Genomic DNA, 20,659 nt, shown 5'->3' on the forward strand with positions numbered 1-20,659 from the left:
TGTGTTTCTCAATGGGACTCCTTTGGGCCCTGGAAGGGTTTCCCTCAACCTCCTTTCAGGAGCTGTGCATGTTATCTCAGAGGCAGCAGCTGAGCACCACTGTGCCTTTCTGTGCCTAATCCTGAACATTATGATTCCAGAATGCAAATGGAACTTGTATGTCACCTTGTGATGCAAAGCAATGCAAATGCTTTTTCCAGGTGAGAATTGTAGTAAAGAAACTGAGGACTATTGGTTTCATCCATCATCTCTTGAAATATTTCCATCCATCTCTTTATAATGTTCCCATCCATCTCATATAATACTTCAGTCATTTGGTGTAGGATTGGCAAGATTTCCTATGGAAATGCCTAAGAGAAGGAAACATTTCCCCTAGATAAGAAATGAATGGTTCATTTGAATGTGTGAGAAAAACCCCAGTAGCCAGGTTCTCTGCTCTAAGAACACACTGGACGTAATGTAGGAAGGCAAGAAGGGCAGCAGCTCCAAACCAATTTTTTATTCTCAAACTGTGGCCTGAATCCAAGGCAAAAGGATACCCAGGGCAGCTTAAGGGAACTCAGGGATTGCTTTAAATGATACTGGTTTCAGTCATCCTGTACGAAGCCCTCCACCAGCTGGAGATTGTGCTTGATGTCCCACTACCTCTCTTCACATCCATGGCTTCCTAAAACACTCTGTTTTAACAGAGGGAATCTAATGTCTAGGGATTTGCCTCTCTCTTTGGTTGTCTTGTATATGAACAGATGCCCCAGTACAGCCTGTGTTTTCTCTACTCCTGTTTCTGTGCTCCAGGAAGCCACCGGCTGGTGTGCCCATGTGAGTCTTTTTAGTATATGTGCTCCATGGGGGGGTTTACATGGTTGATTCTCACACCTTGCATGTAAAATCAGCCAGGAGGAAAAAATGTTGTCTTTCCTCACTTGTGAAAACCAAGTAGTTGTTGGTTGCTGATTTGTATACACTTAAATGTAGCTGCCAAGGTGTTCTGTGAGGGTGCAGATGACAAGGTCAAAACACCTAGTAAGTCATATGCCGTTTCCTCCCCATGGCAGTATTTTGCGGGACATAAATCTGATTTTGGAAGAGGCCTTTAATTTGGTGTCTTTCAATCCAGTTCTTTCAGGAAGATCATGTCCCTCTTTTTTTCCTGTAAACCCTTCTCTGCAGTAGTGTGGTCCATGCACACACCCATCAGGCTCTGCTGCAGGACTGAGGCTTTATCATTCATTTTTAAGTATTCCCGGACTCAGTGACAAGAAATTCAGTTGAATTAATTACATTATTTACATTAATTCAACTGCTGACATTCAGATATCTCAGTTCCTTGGCACCTCATGTTGCAGCCTGGTCTGACCCATCAGGACTCCCAAGGGGATCTGGATGCTGCTTGCTGCAGCATTCCGTCTGCCAGTCACAACTGAGTAGACATCATGTACTTAGGAAGGGTTATGTCTGAGGTGATCAAGGGGTCTCTTACTGCTTGGGTTGTTAGAGACATCCCGGCGTCACTGCAGGGCACGTTTTTGTGGAGACTTATTTTCTGTTCATTGGAATTTCCTCTGAAAAAGTAGCAAAATGTTCTATGTGTATCTGTTTGTATCTCACGTAACAGAGCGAATAGAAAGTCTAGATAAAATCCTTCCATCTTCATCCAAATGCAGTTCTTAATCAAGGTTGTTTCAAAATTTCCTACCTGTGTTTTTTAAGGAAGAGCACTGTAGGAAATGTCAACCTTCCAAACTCCCTATTTTGATTCAGATGGAAAATACAGAAATTAGTCTTTCCTACTAAAAAAAAAAAAAAAAATCCCATAGGAATTCTGAGTTCCAATAATTTTAGTACCTACTTCCAAAAATTTTTAGTTTTCTTAGGCCAGGAAGGTGTGTGTTCCAATGAACACGTCCTGTCAGATTCAGAATCCAAACTGCTGTGTAGGCAAGGACATCACAGTTCCTCATAGTGGGCTCTTCCATTGCTCTCACAACCAAGTGGGTGTTATACCCATTCTGTTTTCCTGCAGTAAGGGAATTGACAGTTGTTTGATTGCTGTGTTGTTATAATGAAACAGATGCTTGGCAACAATCTTTGATTACCACTACATATTTTGAAAATCACAGCAAGTCAAAACATTCCTGACTTATCTAAATCAGAACAGAGACAGGATGAATGAAGGTGCGTTAGTCTGTTGCATGTTCACTACCATTAGGCATGTTGAGGGGAATTTATACTCTGACTGAATATCTGACTTTTCTCTTCTGGTTTACCACCACTGAGAGCCTGAATCTCCACAGCTTTGTGTCTGCTCTGATCATGTGGTTGGTGTAACATGGATATACAGTGGTGCCTGTTTGCCTTGCACATGTATAAATGGCTGTGTTCATTGTCAGGTAGTGGAGGATCACATTTGAGAGTATCTGAGGTGATAAAGCATATCCACAACTTTATGATGTCCTCATCATAGTTAATTGATGCTGTTTGTTGCCTTTTAAGAATGAATTTGACTTAACGCAGCAAGAATTTGGAGCCGTGCTCTTTTTACACAAGGACAAGGATTTAAGAAGAGATTCAGACTGAATCCAAGGATGTGTGACAGCTGGAATAAGTTGCCCTAGTGAGATTTTGCAGTTTCCATCCTTGGAGGTTTTTTGGAGACCACAAACCCTGGTCATCCTTCTATTTTGACCTCGTGGCTGACCCTGGTCTGAGCAGGAGACTGGGCTCTATGTCTACTGAAGCCCCTTCAAACTTAAGATGTCCTATTAGTCTATGATTCCCAGTGTCCCTAAAGTTTCCCAGAAGTTGTAAAGGAAGGAAGTGAACTAGGGGTCTAAGAATATATAACAAACAGCGTTATATTATGTAGTTAATCTTATGTAAATGAATGCTGGGCTTAATGCATATGTAGTGCACATGGTGCCTCTTGTTCATACCCTCTCCAGTATCTCATTAGATGGAAACAACATTCAGCACATACTGGCTGTGTGGGTGCAGTCTGTGGGATGTAGGTCTATGTTCTGTGCAGCACATGAGCTGGACTTCCTTTATTGAGGCACCGTTAGATATTTCAGGGTTAGGCTCTCTGTAAATAATTCACATTAAATATATTTGTGTTTTATTCTTACATGATGGCTTTTGGATTAGATTTTTGTCACGTAGTCTCCAAAAAGTCTCACCCATTTGATATTTAAAAGGAGAAATGTTAAGAATTCAGGAATGCAGACACCGAGATGAAATTACAATTTCTTTTGGAATGCCAACAAAAATGCTGGAAGACTGATGAGATTTCCTGTCATATCGGTCTGTAAAAACCTGTCCACTGTTTTCTTGTGTTCCTTGAAAAGACTCAGTATTTTAACTAATTAATTTTCTAATTCCTCACATACCATTCTTTAGGCATTGCAGGGCAGGTGTCCATTGATGCCAATGGAGACAGATACGGGGATTTCTCTGTGATTGGAATGACAGACCCAGAGGCAGGCACACAGGAGGTAAGGAAACAAACACGATTGCACTTGGCCACTTATGAATTAGCCAGTGTAATGTAACATGACATCATCTCTTTACATGGTGGCTTATCCTTATCAACTTTAAGACCAAATCCTTTCTGCAAAATAACTATCTTGAAGTAGTTATCCAAAGGTTTTTTAAACTTCTTTCCTTTCACAATACATTTTTCTTCACACGATGCTAGCCTTTAACTAAAGGGTGAATTCTCACAAGCTAACTAAGCAATGATAATTTTGAATATGAGAAATTACTGTTTAAAGCAAGACCTTTTATTCATTGGTAGGAAAAAAGATTAATCTTACAGCAGCAGGGATGCACAAGTTATCCTGATGTATTAACACATCAAGTATATGTATTTCAGTCTTACACTGAGGAAGACCACAAACAGGAGTTCAGAGCTTGGCTGGCCTTATTTATCAGGCCTGAGTGCCTTGTTTTCAGTGTCTGAGACATTTTAATCAGGTGGCTCCATATACACCACATAGGTTATTCCACTGGATGCAGAAGGGATGGAAGAGATGAAAAATAGCATCTCTGGGCTAAGCTTATTAATGTTCATTACCCTAACTCCAGCTGCAGCTTTTGTTAGTTGCAAAGTCAGTGTCAGCCTAAGGTTTGCTGGTCTGCCCTGTTTCATCAAGCTCAACCATAAAGCAGCAGTGCATCTGAGCTGGACATTTCCATGTGTGGATTTGAATCCAGTGAAATTAAATTGCTCCTGTCGGTGCTGCAGCAGAGACAACTCAAGAAGCCTTTTTAAAAGTATGAGGATGTCTTTCGTGCTTTAGGGGATAAAAGTGCTTGAAAAAGTACAGCAGTAAACTGCAGACACTCAGAAGGGCAGTAGGAGTACTAGTTGGTTGTGATAACTTCGGTTTGAACAACCTGTATTGATTCTGTTTGTTCAATTCTTTAGCTTTCTATCTTGTTTATCAATTTAATCTCCCTCTCCTACCCTCCTTTCCATTACTCTTTTACTTGCAATGTAAACTATCTTTTACATTTTTAGTGTTACATTTCTTCTTTTAAGGTACTGTTCAATTTCCCTCTGCTTTCTTGTGTGTAAAATATACATGCAATTAACATTTTACATGTGATTACTTCCACTTATCTGCTATGTCATTTCTACTCTTACTCTAAAAATATTTTTTCTTCAGTAACTTACTTTATTCATTTGAACAGTTTTTGTCTGTGTCTGTACAAGAACATTTCTCAGCTGAACTGTGCCAGATGAATGGTTGTTCAGGTAGAGCTGTTTTTCCAGGTCTGTTCACACACTTTAAAGCTAGAAGAAAACTCCAGATTACCTAATTTGACCTCTGCTGTTTTACAGGCAGTCAGGTTTCTTACCCTTGTATGGAGCCCTGTAGTTTACACGGGACTAAAGCTCACGCTGTAACAGGCATTCATTTTTTCTTTGGAGACACTGAGAGAACAGGGACTACCTTGCTTGTTCCCTCAGCATTTGTTCCACTGTTTAACCACTCCTGCTCTTCAAAAATCTGTGTCGTACTTCTGATCTGAATCTGCTTAGTTGCTGCTTATAACTTTTTATTCCTAAGCCATTGTGCATACTTTCGTATTTGGTAAATCCTGCAGGTAGAGGACTCTACTACTCCTGTTTGATAAATTAAACCATCATTTAATAAATAATTTGCTGCCTGCAAATTGTCTCTGAGGTTTTTTCCCGCTACTTTTTCCAGATTACTGAATTTGCCTTTATTTGTGAACAAATATTAAAAACCTCTTTCTTCAAAGACTTTATATTCCAGTGGCAACAGGAAGAGCAATTAGCTCCTTCATCTAGTTCAAAATCTACCTTCATATATCTAACCAGAGCAAATGTCCTCTAAACTCATTGGTTTCAAAATGAAAGTTAAGTGAAAGATTTGAATAGGCCTTGAGTACCTTGAGTTCTAAACTCAGTGTATTAATACCTGGGTTTTATCCATGGTGGGACAAATACACCCTTTGATGTGCTTCTGCCACTGTTCCTGACTACTTCAGTGTCATGATTTTTTGCCTTGCTTACTGTGCATAGATGTGTTTAGTCTGTTTTCAGATTAGTGACTACTGTTGGCACAATTTAGTTCTGCACTTTTGCAGTAGATTCAACATCTTGTCTTAAAAAAAGCCTGGGCTTAACTGTTGAAGGCAGGACTGAAATTCTAAAGTGTCTGTCATAGTTCAGGGGATTTGAAGATTTTAACTGACCATGATCAAGTACCTTCAAATTCTGACAAAATAGAAAACTCCACTCTAGAGTGTGTGCTTGGAAGTCTCAGCACTGAATCTACTTGAAATCATAAAACCTTAGGACCACAGAATTGCTTGGGTTGGAAAGGACCTTAAAGATTATCCAGTTCCAACCCTCCTACCCTAAGCAGGGACACCTTCCACTAGACCAAGTTGCTGAGAGCCCCATCCAGCCTAGCCTTGACCACTTCAAGGGATGGGGCATCCACAGCTTCTCTGGGCAACCTGGGCCCGTGTCTCACCACCCTCACAACAAAGAATTTCTTCCTAACACCTAATATACATCTCTCCTCTTTTAGTTTAAATCTGTTCCCCCTTGTCCTGTCACTACCTGCCTGTGATAAAGTCGACCTCTCTCTGTATTTAATAACCTTCTATTAGTACTGGAAGGCTGCAATGAGGTTTCCCTGGAGCCTTCTGTTTTCCTTGCTGAGCAACCCCAGTTCTCTCAGCCTTTCCTCATAGGAGAGGTGTTCCAGCTCTCTGATCAGCTTTGTGGCCTCCTCTGGACTTACTCTAACAGGGCCACATCCTTCTTATGTTGGGGACCCCAAAGCTGGATTCTTTGCTCCAGCTGGGGTTTCACAAGAGTGGAGGGGCAGAATCACCTCCCTTGGTCTGCTGCCAGTGCTGCTTTGGATGCAGCCCAGGACATGTTTGGCTTCCTGGGCTGTGAGTGCACATCACTGGGTCAGTTCAGCTTGTCAACCATGAGAACCCAAAAGTCCTTCTTGGCAGGGCTGCTCTCAATGAGTTCTTCTCTCAGTCTGGACTCATGTCTAGTTACTGATACTTTCACTTAATTGCATTAGAGTCCTGGGCACACTCAACCTCCTATGAAGCAAGTGAAGAAGGCCCAGGGAGGAAGGAGGAATATCCAAAAGGTTTAAAATCTTAAAAAAAACAGGATTTATGTAGAAGAGAAGCTTGAGGGCAGACCAGATAAGAGCCTGTGAATATGTAAAGCAGTGTTTCAGAAAGGAAGAGTCTCTGTGTCCACTGACAAGTGGGTAAGTAGTGATGGATAATTGCAGCAAAGGAATTTTAGGTTACATGATAGGGAAAACAACTGACAGTAGGACTAGGTAAGTTCCAGAATAATTCCCTGAAGAAATTGTCAAGTTTTCATCTTTGAAGACTTTTAAGAAGAGATTAGATAAATATCAGTCAGGAATGCTTTTACTCAGCTGATTCTGCCCTGGGGCAGTGCATGCACTACATAACCTCCCACAGACCTCTTCAGCCCTCTTCTTCCGAGATTCAGAGTTGTGCCACAGGAGTCCAACTGAGTGATGCTGCTCTCCTGTTTTACTTCTCCATGTTGATAGGAAAATCTTTTCATTCCTTTCTTGTTTTGCACAGGTGATTGGGGACTACTATGGAAAACAGGGGCGTTTTGAGATTCGATCAAATGTGAAATACCCTTGGAATCATGGCAGGCTGCGGCTAGATGAAAGCCGAGTTTCAGAGCACACAAACAATACACCGTGTAAATCATGTAAGTTTAGTGACTTAATGCTTCTGCCCCAGCTCAGGAGAGAGGAGTCCCTGTGTTGATGCAACATAACAGGCCATAACAAATTGTCTTAGCACAGTTGTCCAGCTGAGACACGGTGACTGTCTCTCTCTGCCAACTGCTTGGGAAGTAAAGGTCTGGCAGCTGCAGGTACTGCATGGCCTGAACCAATTCCCTGAATTTAAACCTGACAGCAATTGTGATGCACAGCACAGAACCCTGGAGGCTTTAGGAGTTTCGTGGGGCCTTTTAGCCAGAAAGAAGGATATGATTGAAACCCCAAACAGAATAATCACATTGGTAATTAGCAGCTGTCCTGCCTGAGCTGATGGGAGCAGCATTCTCCCAGCGCAGAATGATTTTCAGTGCTGTGAGAAGGGACTGTGAGTGGCCCAGTAGGCTGAGGAGAAGTGAAGTCATTTGAGTGGGTAACATCTGCAAATTCTGAAGGCTGGGACTACCCACCACAGAGCAGGTGTTGATGTTTTCCAGCAAACTGACTTTCCAGACCACATTGTAGGAAGCAGGACATTGCAAAGGAGATCAGGGTAGGAGGAGACTGGTGCCTCAGTGACAAAGGCTTGTCTTAGCTTTTCACAGAAAAGAAATTGCTGGCCCTGGAGTGAAAAGGTAACTCCAGCCTGATAATTCTTCAATCCTTGGAAAACCTGTGTGTACACACATGATGTAGAGACTGTTTCCCTCTATGATCAGTGTGGTGTAGCTATGCACCCTCTGCTGACATACAGATAAAATCCCTTCAAAGAGACAAGAGTAAATGAAGAGAAGGGAGCACTTTCCTTAATATTTCTCTGTTCCTTTCCACAAACCCTGGTGGACATGGGAGCAGACTACATGCATGTGAAAATGCCATTGTTCTTCAACTGCCCTGCACTTCCCAGTGACAGTCCCTGCTTGGGCTCCCCTTCAACCACTATGTCCCTGCTCTACCTCTGTTGAGATTTGGAGCAAGGTGAAGCTCATGTGGCTTTAACTTGAAACAACATATTTTCAGGAAAAAAACCCCACACAACCCTCAAAACAAACAAACAACCGAAACCCCCAAAACAAACAAATGAAAAACCACCACAAAGAACCACCCAAAAATTGAGGAACTGTTGGATAACCATAATCATTTCAATAAACCCAGGCGATAGAGGTGTATGATGCTAAACCAAGTGAAATGAGTTTGTTTCTGTTATAATGACTCAGGGTATACTCAGTGCTGATTCCCATTATGTGCGTCACTATAATCTCAGTCTGTGTTATGATTCAGACTAAGTTTTTGCAGAGAAGTTTCCTAACAACGTTCCCTTGTATCTCCAGAATTGTGTCTTCATTGGACACTCGTTTTGGAGGCTTGTTTAATCCCAAGGAAGGCATGTACAAAAAATAAATGTGCAGACACTGGAACAGGTTCCCATGGAGTCCTGAGCTCTGAAAGATTTTAGTTATTATCTGGTGTTGGTTACTAATTTCCTACTTGTGTTTTTTTTCCAATACATGAATGCAAACAGTTCTCAATATGAACTCTGATTATTTATTTTTCCCCTTCTCAAGCAGGTGGTCTAGGAGAATCAGCAGTTACAGGAATAGTTGTGGGCGCCTTGCTTGGAGCAGGATTGCTAATGGCTTTTTACTTTTTCAGGTTAGTCCAGTTGAAATTTTGTAAACTTTTAATTTGTCGTCTAAACGTCTCAGCTCCTGGCAGAACATCGCTGATGTGAGTCAGAGAGGCACCATAATAATCTGTGGTAACAATTTCACCAAAGACAGTGAGCACATTTTGATTGTCGCTTTGTGTTTATCCAAATAATTTTATTAACTTGGGTCTTCATCCTGTAAATACTTGTGATTCTGAATAATGTGACTCATGGAAGTAATTGCAGTGGGTTCCAGACATTGACAGTTGCTTTAGTAAAAGCCCTGGCCTTGAAAGCCTTCTTTGTTTGATACTCCTTGCCAGCACAGTTGTGCAGCCTGTGATTGTGCAAGAGATTTACATCACTTGCCTGGTACTGGGCTTATTTTTTTTTTTTGAGTGTTGAGTGGAATTGTACTGGGAAACAGAGATTTCTGTTTTGGTGTGAGAGATTATTTGGATACCAAAACTGTGCATTTAATGTAATAAGCTGAGGTCAATGTAGGGGGATCAGTGTTTTATTCTTGTTTAAGTAAAATAATTCTTAACACTGCTAGATAGCTGATCCTGATAGAATAAATTAGTTATACTTGTTCAGCACCTTATATATACAATAATTTATCCTCATGATATGGAGGAGAAAAGACATACAGGAGAAAGAATTAATCTCTTCATATAAGAAAGAAATATATACACTAAAAATATATGTTATAAAAAAAGTTAATAAAACAAGCAAAAGCTGCTTCAATTCAGTGGGACACTTCAAAGGTCTCAAAACCAAGGTTGTTATTCAGGTGCTTACAACTGAAATTCTGCAGGGTGATTTTAATCTTGCATTGTTCAGTGCTTATGTAATATGTTGTTTGGGTTTGAGACAACATTAAGGTAGCTGGGACAGATTAAAGACTATCTTTAAAAGAAAAAGAAAATACAAGTCTGAAGGAAGCTGTGGGTACTGTCAGATGGATCTACACATTGGAGATGCCTAAAGACACATGGGTAAATTACATCCTGGACATCTGATTGCAATTGCTCAGAGGAGGAGTAGGGACAACCTTCTTATTCCACCTTTAGAATAAATATCTGAAACATAACGTATCAGGATGCATGGGTTGGATTTTCAGAAAATATAAGTTTAGTAGTTGTATGCCTGGAAGTAATTTGTACCTTTAAAACTGTATATATACCTTTTGATTGTGTCTCTTTTGGATCTGTAATTGTCACAAATGAGTATGCAAACATGTTTTTGAGTGTACATGCAAACTGTTAAAATATCTGGGTAGGAGTTCTGAAATGTAGCTTTGATAGGATTTAAAATTAAACTCCTGTATCTCCAAAATGTGGACCTGTCCTTTCGCAAGAGCTACTGCTATGCATGCTCTGACCCATGGAAGGATCTGACATAAAAATACATAAAGGAAGTAAACAACACAGTTTTTTCAAGTTATTTTGGAACCTGTGATACCCACACAAATATCTAGGGGATATTTTCAGAACATTCAGGTTGCTTCTTTCTATTCAGCCATGCTACCCAGATTGAAACCTTAGAGTTTTGAAAATCATTCTTCCACTGTTACATATGCTCTGACTCTGATTACACATGCAAGTGGAGCAGAGCTTTCCTTAGCATGCAAGGATTTTGCCATGCATCTCCACAGGCAGTAGAAGCTCATGGGACTGGACTAACGCCCTTCGGAAAAATTTGTCCTGGAACTGAGGAGAAGCATAAACGTCTAAAACATAAATGTGAACCGTCTTACGATTTTCGTAGCAGATTTGGGTACCAAATGGGAGGCTGAAAAGCAGTCAGAGGGCTTGTTTGACATAGAAAGTAATGTAGCAGAATTCTTCAAAAGGCCCTAGAGGAAGACACACAGGAAGAGCTGTGTCTGATGCATGAGCATTTCTGTTTATTTCTTATCTGTCCTCTCCTTAAGTCATCATACTACCTCATCTGACATTACAAACATAGTAGCTTTCTCAGGGGGAGATGGGAAGATTAGTTAGTTAATACATAGTTTCAAGGAGAAATGCAACTGACTAGTCAGTTCTGTTGTTTGAACTCTCAGAAAGTGCCCCCCACCCCACATACTGAAAAGAAATTTGTCTTTGATCAATATAAAGCAATGATGTGACACAGTTCACATGACATTTCACAAAAACTCCTAATCACTTAGATCAGAAATTTTCAAAGAAGTAAATGTCTGTGTCTTGGTGCTTTGAGACTGCCATGTAGAAATTAATAGGCATTCTTGAGCCTGAGTAAAATGTTTTGAGGAAAACGACTTTAATCTTTGACCAGGGTTTCACATTCTGCCACATTTCATTTTTCAACTGGCACCCAGCTGTCCCCTACAGGCATTCTTTATAAGGGAAGTCTGTTAGCCTATAGCTGAAAAAGGATTTCTCACTCTGTTCTTCTCCTTTCATGCAGAAAGAAATACAGAATAACTATTGAGAGACGAACTCGAAGGGAGGACTGTAACATGGGGAAACATCGGCAGTTACGTGAAGACTCCATTAGATCTCATTTTTCTGCTGCATAAAGAAGAGGAAAAAGAATCCCATTCTTCCTAGGGGAAAAAAAAAAAAAAAAAGAATTAGAGAAAAGGACACAACCAAAGACATCAGTGTGAAAAGAAGAGGCTCTTGAAGAACATACTCTTTTAAGCAGTAATTTTGTCTTAATTTCTTTCAGAAGCTCAGGAATGATTTACTAATCACATTGTGCCGCAGGGCCTTTCATCTCATGAAAAAAGAAAATTATGCGGTTTGATGTTATAGGGTGTACTTGATATGTAAAGACAGAATTTCTTAAGGCATGTATCGAGGGCAGCAGATATGGGTTTAGTTGATGGGGAATGCCTCATTGTGTTCCTTTCTTTCTTTTTTTTAGCTTCTACCACCTCCTTCCATAATGGCATCTCACCCGTGGGTATCAAATATGGTTTCACAGGTGCAGGTGCTGGTTTGCTGTCAAAAGGAAAAAAAAGAGATTTATTTGGGGTATGATCCTGCATCACTGAATCACTGCCATTGGTTATAGGGGATATGGATTTGGTGTACGGAGTTTAGTTCTGCAAGGGAACTGGCACTTGGGTGTAATTAACTCTACTGAGAAAGTCAGGCAGGTGGAAACACACACAAGCAATTCTTCCCTTGTTTGTGTGGTACTACAATCAGAAGCACTGTTTCTCCCTCTTAAATGCTGGGAATTTTGAAAATCTCTGGTGAAGGATGAGGAGTTTCACTGGTGTTAAAGAGGGAGAGAAGACAATCAGGGCTTGGAGAGGACTATTTAATTCCTCATTCTTATATGTGTTTTACCATGCTCTTTTCTCTCCACTGCCATGACTTTTCAGAGTGGCAAATATAGGCCATGTCGAGCCTGCTCCTGTTCCCAGTGAAGTCAGTGGCAAAATCCCATTAACTTCAGTGAGCACAGGACTGCGTCCAAAACTGTAAATATGAAAGTGTTTGTATAGCTGACGCAACTCAAAAGGGGATCTTTTTTTGTGTAAAAATGACATTCCATGCTACCATTTTATTTTTAGGATATTTTTTATCTTGAATTTTTCTATTAAAGTATCTATTTTTGCTTTGGTAGGATTAAAAATAAAGGAAGAGGATGTTTTGAAGACATATATTTTATGATAGGAGTAGTATGCAGGGAAAGTCAACAGCTGTAAATACATTTTAGAACTAGCATTTAGGGGATGAGAAGTGACTTTGTTGATAGTAACAGACTTTCTTCTCCAGGCATGTGCAACATTCAAGTAGTTATTTAAACAATACAAAAGCAGTTATTGAGTTGTCTGCGTGATGATGGGGCTGATGCTGAAAATTATGAATTGTTTCACCTGTTAAACAGTCCTACAGAAGTTGGTGAGATTTAGCTGTCCATGTGTGTACAATTGAACATTCAAGGAACCACCTTCAGGAATCGGGTGGTAAAACACTGTTCTAGTGCTGACTTTAATCCTGCTGCCATCAGTATCCCTGGGACATCTGCCATTGATTTTACCAGGAGCAAAACTGAATCTCTGATGAATTAGCTACTGACAGGCTATTTTATACTAGACAGAGGAAAGTTTTGCACTTTCTAGTCAACAAATAGAAATGAACAGTACTTACTGGAAATGTGGTGAAGAAGAACCATAAAACATTGTCTGTGGGAAAATTAAGCTGTGACTATGGTTCTAGTGCATTAAATATTTTGGTATTTCATATATCCAATATCCTATTCTGATTTTGTAAGAAAAACTTTCTCTTCTCAGCTGTTGTAGTCAGATTTGAAAATTACTCTCAAAACTGGCTCTGAAGCCTGACTTCTACAAAACTTCTAGTCCCTGAGAAGCCAGGGTACCAAATCTTAGAAACCACTTTGAAGTTGCTGGAAGTGAACGAAGAGTAAAAACTGGCTATGCCTCCTTTCTGATGCCTTTTATTTGTAGATGGACTTTTTTTCGCCCCCTTGTATTTCACTCCTTTCTTAGCATATGGAGAGATTCATACTATCCAATTTTCCAGACAGAGATAGTGTAGAGTTTCCTGACTGTTAGGGCAGCTCCAGGACAGGAAGTAGATTTCCATCATCCCACTGCCAGCTCTGGGCATCTGCGACTTCTGCAAAGGTGCCTTGGGCAGGTCTCTGCTGTAGCCTCCTTATCTCATGGGCACCAGAGAAGGATTTAGGCTAGAGCAGCATTCATACTGCTGTGGAGATGGGGAGAAAAAAAGACTTTGCGATTAGTTTATGGATTTTTTTTCCAAGCAGCTGAGTTTGTCTAGCCCTTGGGCATGCTTAAGGTTTGGGGTTTTTTTAAATACTTTCCAAGGCAGTTTTGATCAACTTCTGGTTTTGCAAAGGTGTGTTTCAGTATTTTACTTTTTTAACTCGTTTTACTACTTTGCCACAGGAAGAAAAGGGAAGGAAAGTTCTTACATATGTAGAGAAAAGAGGGTGTGATTTGAAGCATAAACTTTTTTTGAAAAATTTTTTTTTATGACTTTGCAATGTGAACTAGTACTCAAACAGTCACTTAAGACAGTTGTGTAGATTGTATTTTTCCTGTACCATGCACAGTTGGGTCAGATCAGAACATCAGGAGATCTGATCAGAATATCAGGAGACAGGAGATCTGGCTGGTACAAGAAGTTGTTAAGACTGTTTATTTATTGTGTCATTTTATGATAACTATAAAAAAGTAATATCACTTTTTATTGAAAAAATAATACTGATTTTTTATAGGGTTTTAAATCATGATCTCAAGAAGTGTTTCTATGAGTGTTTCTATGAGATGTCTGTTGCTAGGATGCTGACAGAGGCTTAGCCAAAGCTGTACATCTCAACACTTCCCAAGAAAGGTGAACCTTTCTTGCACATTAGAATATTTCAAATCAATGGGATTTAATCCTTCTAAATTGATCCACACAAATGTGTGTGCTTTTTCCATGGAAGTGTGGAGATTATTTAAGATATTTCACGTAGGTAGATTCCTGTATAGTATAAATAGACTTGCTCGTCTTAGCTGCCTTTCACAGGCCTCTTGCTAATAGTTCCCAGATCTTCTCTGGACCATAGATCAAAAACTGCCTTGGGTTTAGATTATTCAGCAGAGAGGTTCTTTACCGGCTAATGCACTGTGCCTTTCTGGTTCATCTGCATTAGCTCAATGCCACAATGTTTAAGCTTCAAACTCTGCAAGGGAATGTTTAATCAAAATAATAATAATTGATTCTCAAAAGAGGTTTCAAGATCTACATTTTTGGCCTCAGCAAATTGCCCGTATTACAAACATACATCTGTATTACAGAGCAGCACAATGAGACTCTTCACTCAGCTCAGCACTTCAGAACATACTTAAAATATGTTCAACTTCAGCTTCTAAGTGCTTTGCTCACTTGGGACCAAAGGGTATAGTCCTGGCCATGGCTGAACCAAAGGGAAATTTGCCATGTGCTTGAATTGGAGAGAGGTTGGCCCTATAGGCCATATGTTTCCTACTAAATCTAACAGGTGTGCCTGTTAAATTGAAATTGAACTAGCATCTTCATACTTTTATTTGTCAAAGTTTAACAAATTCTGCTATTTTTTTTTTAAATCACCGAATAGTGATCAGCTTAATGGCTGATTCATCTCAGAATCCTCTTCCCAAGGATTCTGGCATTTACCTGACTTTCACCCTCTTAACTTCAACACATAGGCTTCCACTGCAAGTGACAAAGGTGAAGCAAAAGTTTAAAAAGTATCTGTGATTTATTATCCTGAAACCCACAACTTCAGAGTCAGATGCCTAGATCCTTTGTCCTTGGCCACTGGTAGTTCTGGAAGTTTTTTTTATGGGCAGTTTGTGTATCCTAAATTGTCGATGACTACCATCATCACCAGTTAATTACCAGCTCCTGCTGCGATGTACTTCATTGAAGGGCACACCCAGCTAAGCTCTGAAAACATTCAGTCATTGCAAAAACTGGTGAGTGGTCTGCACCTTGCAAGATTGTGGCCAGAATTCACTTTTAATGAAGGGTTATATTAATTCATGTCTGAAAATAAATTGTATTGATCTATTTTCAATTTGGCTTTAAGAAATGCTTTATTGCATTATTGAAAGCTTTTTTTTGAGGGTTTTTTAGTGGTGAATTATTAAGGTGTAGCTAATGCTTTGAAAACATTTGTGCTGGACAAATTAGGAGTCTTCTCCCTTACAGCATATTTTGCTGGGAGGTTGATCTCTGATTCATGTTTTGGCTTGGAGGTGCAATCACACTGTCATGAAGCTGACAAAAACCCTCTCACTGATTCAGTGGAAGTAAGCTCAGGCCCTCAGTGGAGTGTCTTCAGGCTTGAAGCAGTTCAGAGTGAGTTTCTCAGCTTTGCAGTAGAACAGGCTGCATCAGCCTTAGTTGACCTTGGCTCCAGTGCTGCTTTCACCTCATGAATGCCATAATGCTCCTGAAAAGCCAAGAATAGACATCAAAGACAGGAAGCTAATAGTCCTGGCCATAAATTTCTCTGGCAATTTAGTCCACCTTTCCCAGAGCTCAGGACAGTTCCACATCCTTCACTGCCCTCCTCTGTGCCTCAGATTAGCATGTACCAGTTCTAGTTCTTTCAATAAAGCAGTTGAGCCTATTTTTCCTCATTTTTGCCCAGAGTAGAGTAAACAGTCTTTAATCCCCCATTTTTTCATGGTTTTTTGTCTAGATTCAGAAGTACTTTGACAAGAGATAGCCATTTTCCATAATCTAATCCACAATGCTCCTTCTTCACAGACAGTGTTGGCTTTTATGTAATTTGAGGCATGGTTCATTGACTCTGTGCTGCTCAGCTGCCAGCACACTTGATGTTGGCCCATGGCCACACCAGCCACTGTGTGAGATCTAGACCCAAAATTGTCTGTTGGGTTTTTTTTATCCTAATTGTTGCTGCTATAAAATGATGTCAAATCTACCACCATCTTCCCCAAAGCAGGGCATATGGGAAGAGAAATACAAGTTTCTAATGGTACATTACCTTTTCTCTTGGTTAGCAGCATGGCCTACTAACTCACCTCACAACAGTGAGCGATAAAGAGACAAATTTCAGCAAAGTGCATGTTTTGGAGGAGTCAGTTTTAGTCCTTTTTAGAAACAAAGGAATACAGGAGTTACTTTTTGGAATATATTTTTAAGGACATACTGGAAAAAGTTTTGCCTTCAGATACGTTTTTTGTGTCACTTCTCCTCCCCCTCCTTTCCTTCTCGCTGTTGAAAGCACAAAAAGATTTGTGTGTGTGTGTGAAGCCTTTCAAGTGGGAGAATGGAAGAGTTTGCACTGTGCATATCCCTGCTTAGAGACAGAAATGAATTCAAATGGCTTGAGGCCTGAATTTTTTTCTCTTCTCAGATACCTTCTAACATCTGAGGTCTGAGACTGATGAAAAATGATTGTTGAAATTAAAAAAAACAGCTGGTTTTGGGACACCTCAGACCTGGCTGTCTGCAGGGGTCAGCAAGCTGTGTGGCAGACATTAGTAGTGTCTGTTCTCTTCTAGAGAATAACAGAAAGCCTGAGCACTGGGGTTTGCCCCAGTGAAGTCTCGAGTCTGTCATAAATGCAGCTCTCCCTTTATCTCACCCGTAGAGGAAGAAAGGATAAAGGTTAATATTGGTGTTTTTGTGGTGTTACTGCTGGTTTCAATTGAGAAGATAATGCTGCCATGGTTTTGAGGCTTTCTTGGGCTAGTGTTTAATTGTGTCCAGTGTATCATTACATAGACTGTTTTATTATGCTATTACTTCTTCCAGAATTTACCTTCTAGGAGGTCCTAACTGACATGCACCAGATTTACAGAATACAAACCTAGCTTTCAAAAGGAGAGGCTTAAGAGTTCCTTCAAAATCTCTCACTAACCACTAAGTTAATATTCAGCGTCAAAGGCAAAATATTCTAAATAACCTGACACTGTTAAAGTTTGTATGTTAAGCTATAAAACTTCAGAAATATTAGATGGATTCGTTAGATGTTGAATCTTTGAAAGGTTAAAATCCACTGTGTGAACTGTTGCTTGGTGTTTCTGTCATGTGAATGTTTCTAGAGGACACTTGAGCAAGCAAAGAAAATGTACCAAAATGAGTATTTAAGAAAATAATCTCATTTAGTGGTTTCTTTTGTAATCTCAGATGGTATGCACAGGGAACACCCAATTCTTCCCCCGTCCCCCAACTATGAACAAAGGTTTTGCTAATTAATTGTTCACTTGCAGCAGACATAATGAGCACAGGTGTGTTGGTTCATAATTGGGAGTGATCTGGACTTCTTTTTCTCTGAGAGCAGTGTATGAAGTGTGACAAAGGAATGAGCCACCAGTGGTGATTTATCTGGGTTCTGTGGGAGATGGTAAACGTTTCCTCACATATTTAGTAGCTCCCTGATGTAACATTGTGATCACTTCTACAGTATGTGATCCATGGGATTAAAAGACCTGTTGAAAATACAGATCTTTGGGTTAGGGTTAGAAGGGACCTTAAATATCATGTAGTTCCAACCCCTCTGCCAAAGTATCTGCAGCTGAGAGAAGAGGGAAAATGCTCAGGGACTGATTGTATTCCTGTGATGATGCTATTGACTGTATGGAGTTCATTCAAAGATCGAGTTCCTTCTGCACTTATTGTTCAATATCTAGTCTTTTAGAGACGCAGCAGAGAGCTTTTAAATCTCACACAAGCCCCTGCCTAAAATTCAGACTGGGTTTAAGTGGTTCATAGGGCCTGCTCAGGGTATGCCGTGCCCTTAGGTCGGGTGTTTACCCAGGAACAATGTTGTCTTTACTGTGCAGGTCTGAAAGTGCTGAGAAAACTTGGGTGGAGTGGCAGGATGAAGGCAGAGGGTAGAATTTGCGGTGTTTCTTGTGCATAGCTATCAAAAACTAAGAGGACTCAGGATAGACGTTGTGGACATTAACTTTGTCCCCTTTTTTTCGGTGATACTGTTATTAATGTAAAAATACTGGACAACAGAGAAGCCTAGTACCAGTCTAATAGAAAACAAATGGAAAGCTGCACAGTATATTGTACTGATGTAAGTAGAACTATCTGCATATAATGTGATTTTATTTATTGTTGTTTTTGTGTAGAGGAGAGTGCATATTCATGTCTGTGGATATAACCTTTTTTTATTTGTGTAATGTATTTTATTTCTTTTAAGACTTGGTCATTTAAAATATCTACATTCATTGGTGTCCTTTGACTTTTTGTTCTGTGCATTTTCTTTCACACATTTTAAAGATGCAAAAATATCACATAACCTAAATTGTAACAAAATATTTCCATTAAAGACATAGGAATATGTTATCACCTGTTTCTGTGGTGTCTTTTGTCACCTATTCAGTACATTCTTGGTCTGTTTCATATAGAGGGTACTGTCAGATGGTACAGAGTTAATAACAGGAGGGTTATTCTGGGTCTAAGACACTGTATAAACCCCTGCTTTTAATGATGTTTAGCAACTGATTAAATCAGGAATTAATCTAACCTTTCTCTGGGAAGAAAATTCCCCCTAGTATTTTAAGGTCTGGGAAAGGTTTTAATCAGTAAACTCCAAATAAACTTTGGATATTTTTGTATCCTCAGTCATCTAGAAACACAATTAATTATGAACAAAATTATTTAGATGCATTGGAACATTAACTAGGAAGCATTAATTTTTGTAGCCTGCAGAGAGGCAAAACTTACGAATTTTCCTAAGCTACAAGTTCATTTCTTTGAAGCAATCTTATCAAATTGGGGGGATTTGGTCCTGTTTCTTTCCTGTGTTATTAAATACAGTCTTCACATTATCCTGTTTTGTCTAGCCTTCTGCTTTCTGCATGCATGTGTCTGTAGGAGCAGTGTTGCCAGATGTAAGATTTGTGCTTGAGAGTATGCCAGGCCTTTATAATATAAGATAACTTGGAAATGAGTATGAGGTAGAAGTATCTGATCACACTCCTATCGAAACTACAAGTACTAAAAATTCATTGGAGAGTTGTTGGAGAGAGAGAAACATCCTCTGGGTTAACTATGGACCTAAAGCCTTTCTACAGCCCAGGAAACAAAAAAGAGCAGAGTGAAAATACAGATTGAGAGAGGCCCATTTAATTAGGGAAGGGTTGAACTACTTTCCTAGCTACAGTGCCTTTCACTTGTCAATCTCTAAATGTGTCACTACATTTAATTAACTCAGGAAAGAAAAAGAAAAATCATTATTACTAGTTTTTACAGCTGATTAAAAGTCAAAAGAGAATAATTTTCTTGTAGAAGATACTCTCAATATTTGTTAGAATTGAGATTATTTTAAAATCTGCCTTCTCACAGATACGCTTATAATGATATGCATGTTGTACACATGGAATTATTTCTCCTACTTTTCTTGATGGCTGTGCTCTTATGTCTTCATCCCATTGCAAACAGGAGTTCTTTGGAAGTACCTAGTAATTTTCCAATATTTCTCTATAAAACATTGTAAAAAAAAAATGCACTAATGTGGTGGTCCTGACAACTGCAGTAATGCTTAAAGATGCTTTGTGAACAAAAGTGCACATTTTACATGACTCATCTATATCTTCTCTAGTAATTTAAGATTCTAGTCAGGGTAAACTAAAGATTAGTTTACTAATGTTTGTTAATATTTAAATTTTTTAAAAATCAGTAATGATTAATGCTTTAACCCCACTATATTATAAATCTTCAGGGAAGACAGCAGGAAGACAGACTTCTGACATCTTTCCTTCATTGGCAGCAAAGGTGAAAATCAGCTTTCCTAAAATGAGGTGTTCACTCAGGCTTGGGAATATGGCATGAGATATTATTGACTGAATTTGTGTTCTGTGTATAACCCTCGGGCTATTAGTGCACACCCAACACATCATTACCTTCACAGTGAAAGGACTTTCTTCCACTGTCACTAGGTTAATATTTTTTTTTTTAGTAGCTTGTCCTTCAAAATAAATGCTTGAGATAAGTGTGATGAATTGTGGACATGTATACATATATCAATATTTATGAAACAGTTCATCCAAATGTGTTGGGTATCTTTGTGTTCGAGAGCATCAGCCAGTCTGACACGTAAAAATTTCATGTAGTGAAATTACTTAAGGCAATTGATCTTCAGTGGTAGCAACTGTTGGATATCATTTTAGATATCCTGAAACCTAGCTGGACACATTTTTGTGGCTTTCTTAGGAAACTATTTCTTGAGGAACATTCATCACATT

At 39.5% G+C, this 20,659-nt stretch overlaps 1 protein-coding gene across 1 annotated transcript in view; it reads left to right on the forward strand.

Moving 5' to 3' along the window:
• Positions 1 to 18,761, forward strand: part of NPR3 (natriuretic peptide receptor 3) — a 46,394-nt gene extending 27,633 nt beyond the window's left edge. Inside the window, exons 5-8 of the mRNA XM_050328773.1 lie at positions 3,397 to 3,491; positions 7,129 to 7,264; positions 8,843 to 8,930; positions 11,359 to 18,761. Coding sequence (XP_050184730.1) covers positions 3,397 to 3,491; positions 7,129 to 7,264; positions 8,843 to 8,930; positions 11,359 to 11,470 — 431 coding nt within the window. The 3' untranslated portion in view covers positions 11,471 to 18,761. The remainder of the gene's footprint in view (positions 1 to 3,396; positions 3,492 to 7,128; positions 7,265 to 8,842; positions 8,931 to 11,358) is intronic.
• Positions 18,762 to 20,659: the final 1,898 nt, after the last annotated feature.

The sequence above is a fragment of the Myiozetetes cayanensis genome, unplaced genomic scaffold, assembly GCF_022539395.1.
Source record: "Myiozetetes cayanensis isolate MyiCay16 unplaced genomic scaffold, myiCay2020 scf4, whole genome shotgun sequence".
In the NCBI taxonomy this organism is placed as follows: Eukaryota; Metazoa; Chordata; class Aves; order Passeriformes; family Tyrannidae; genus Myiozetetes; species Myiozetetes cayanensis.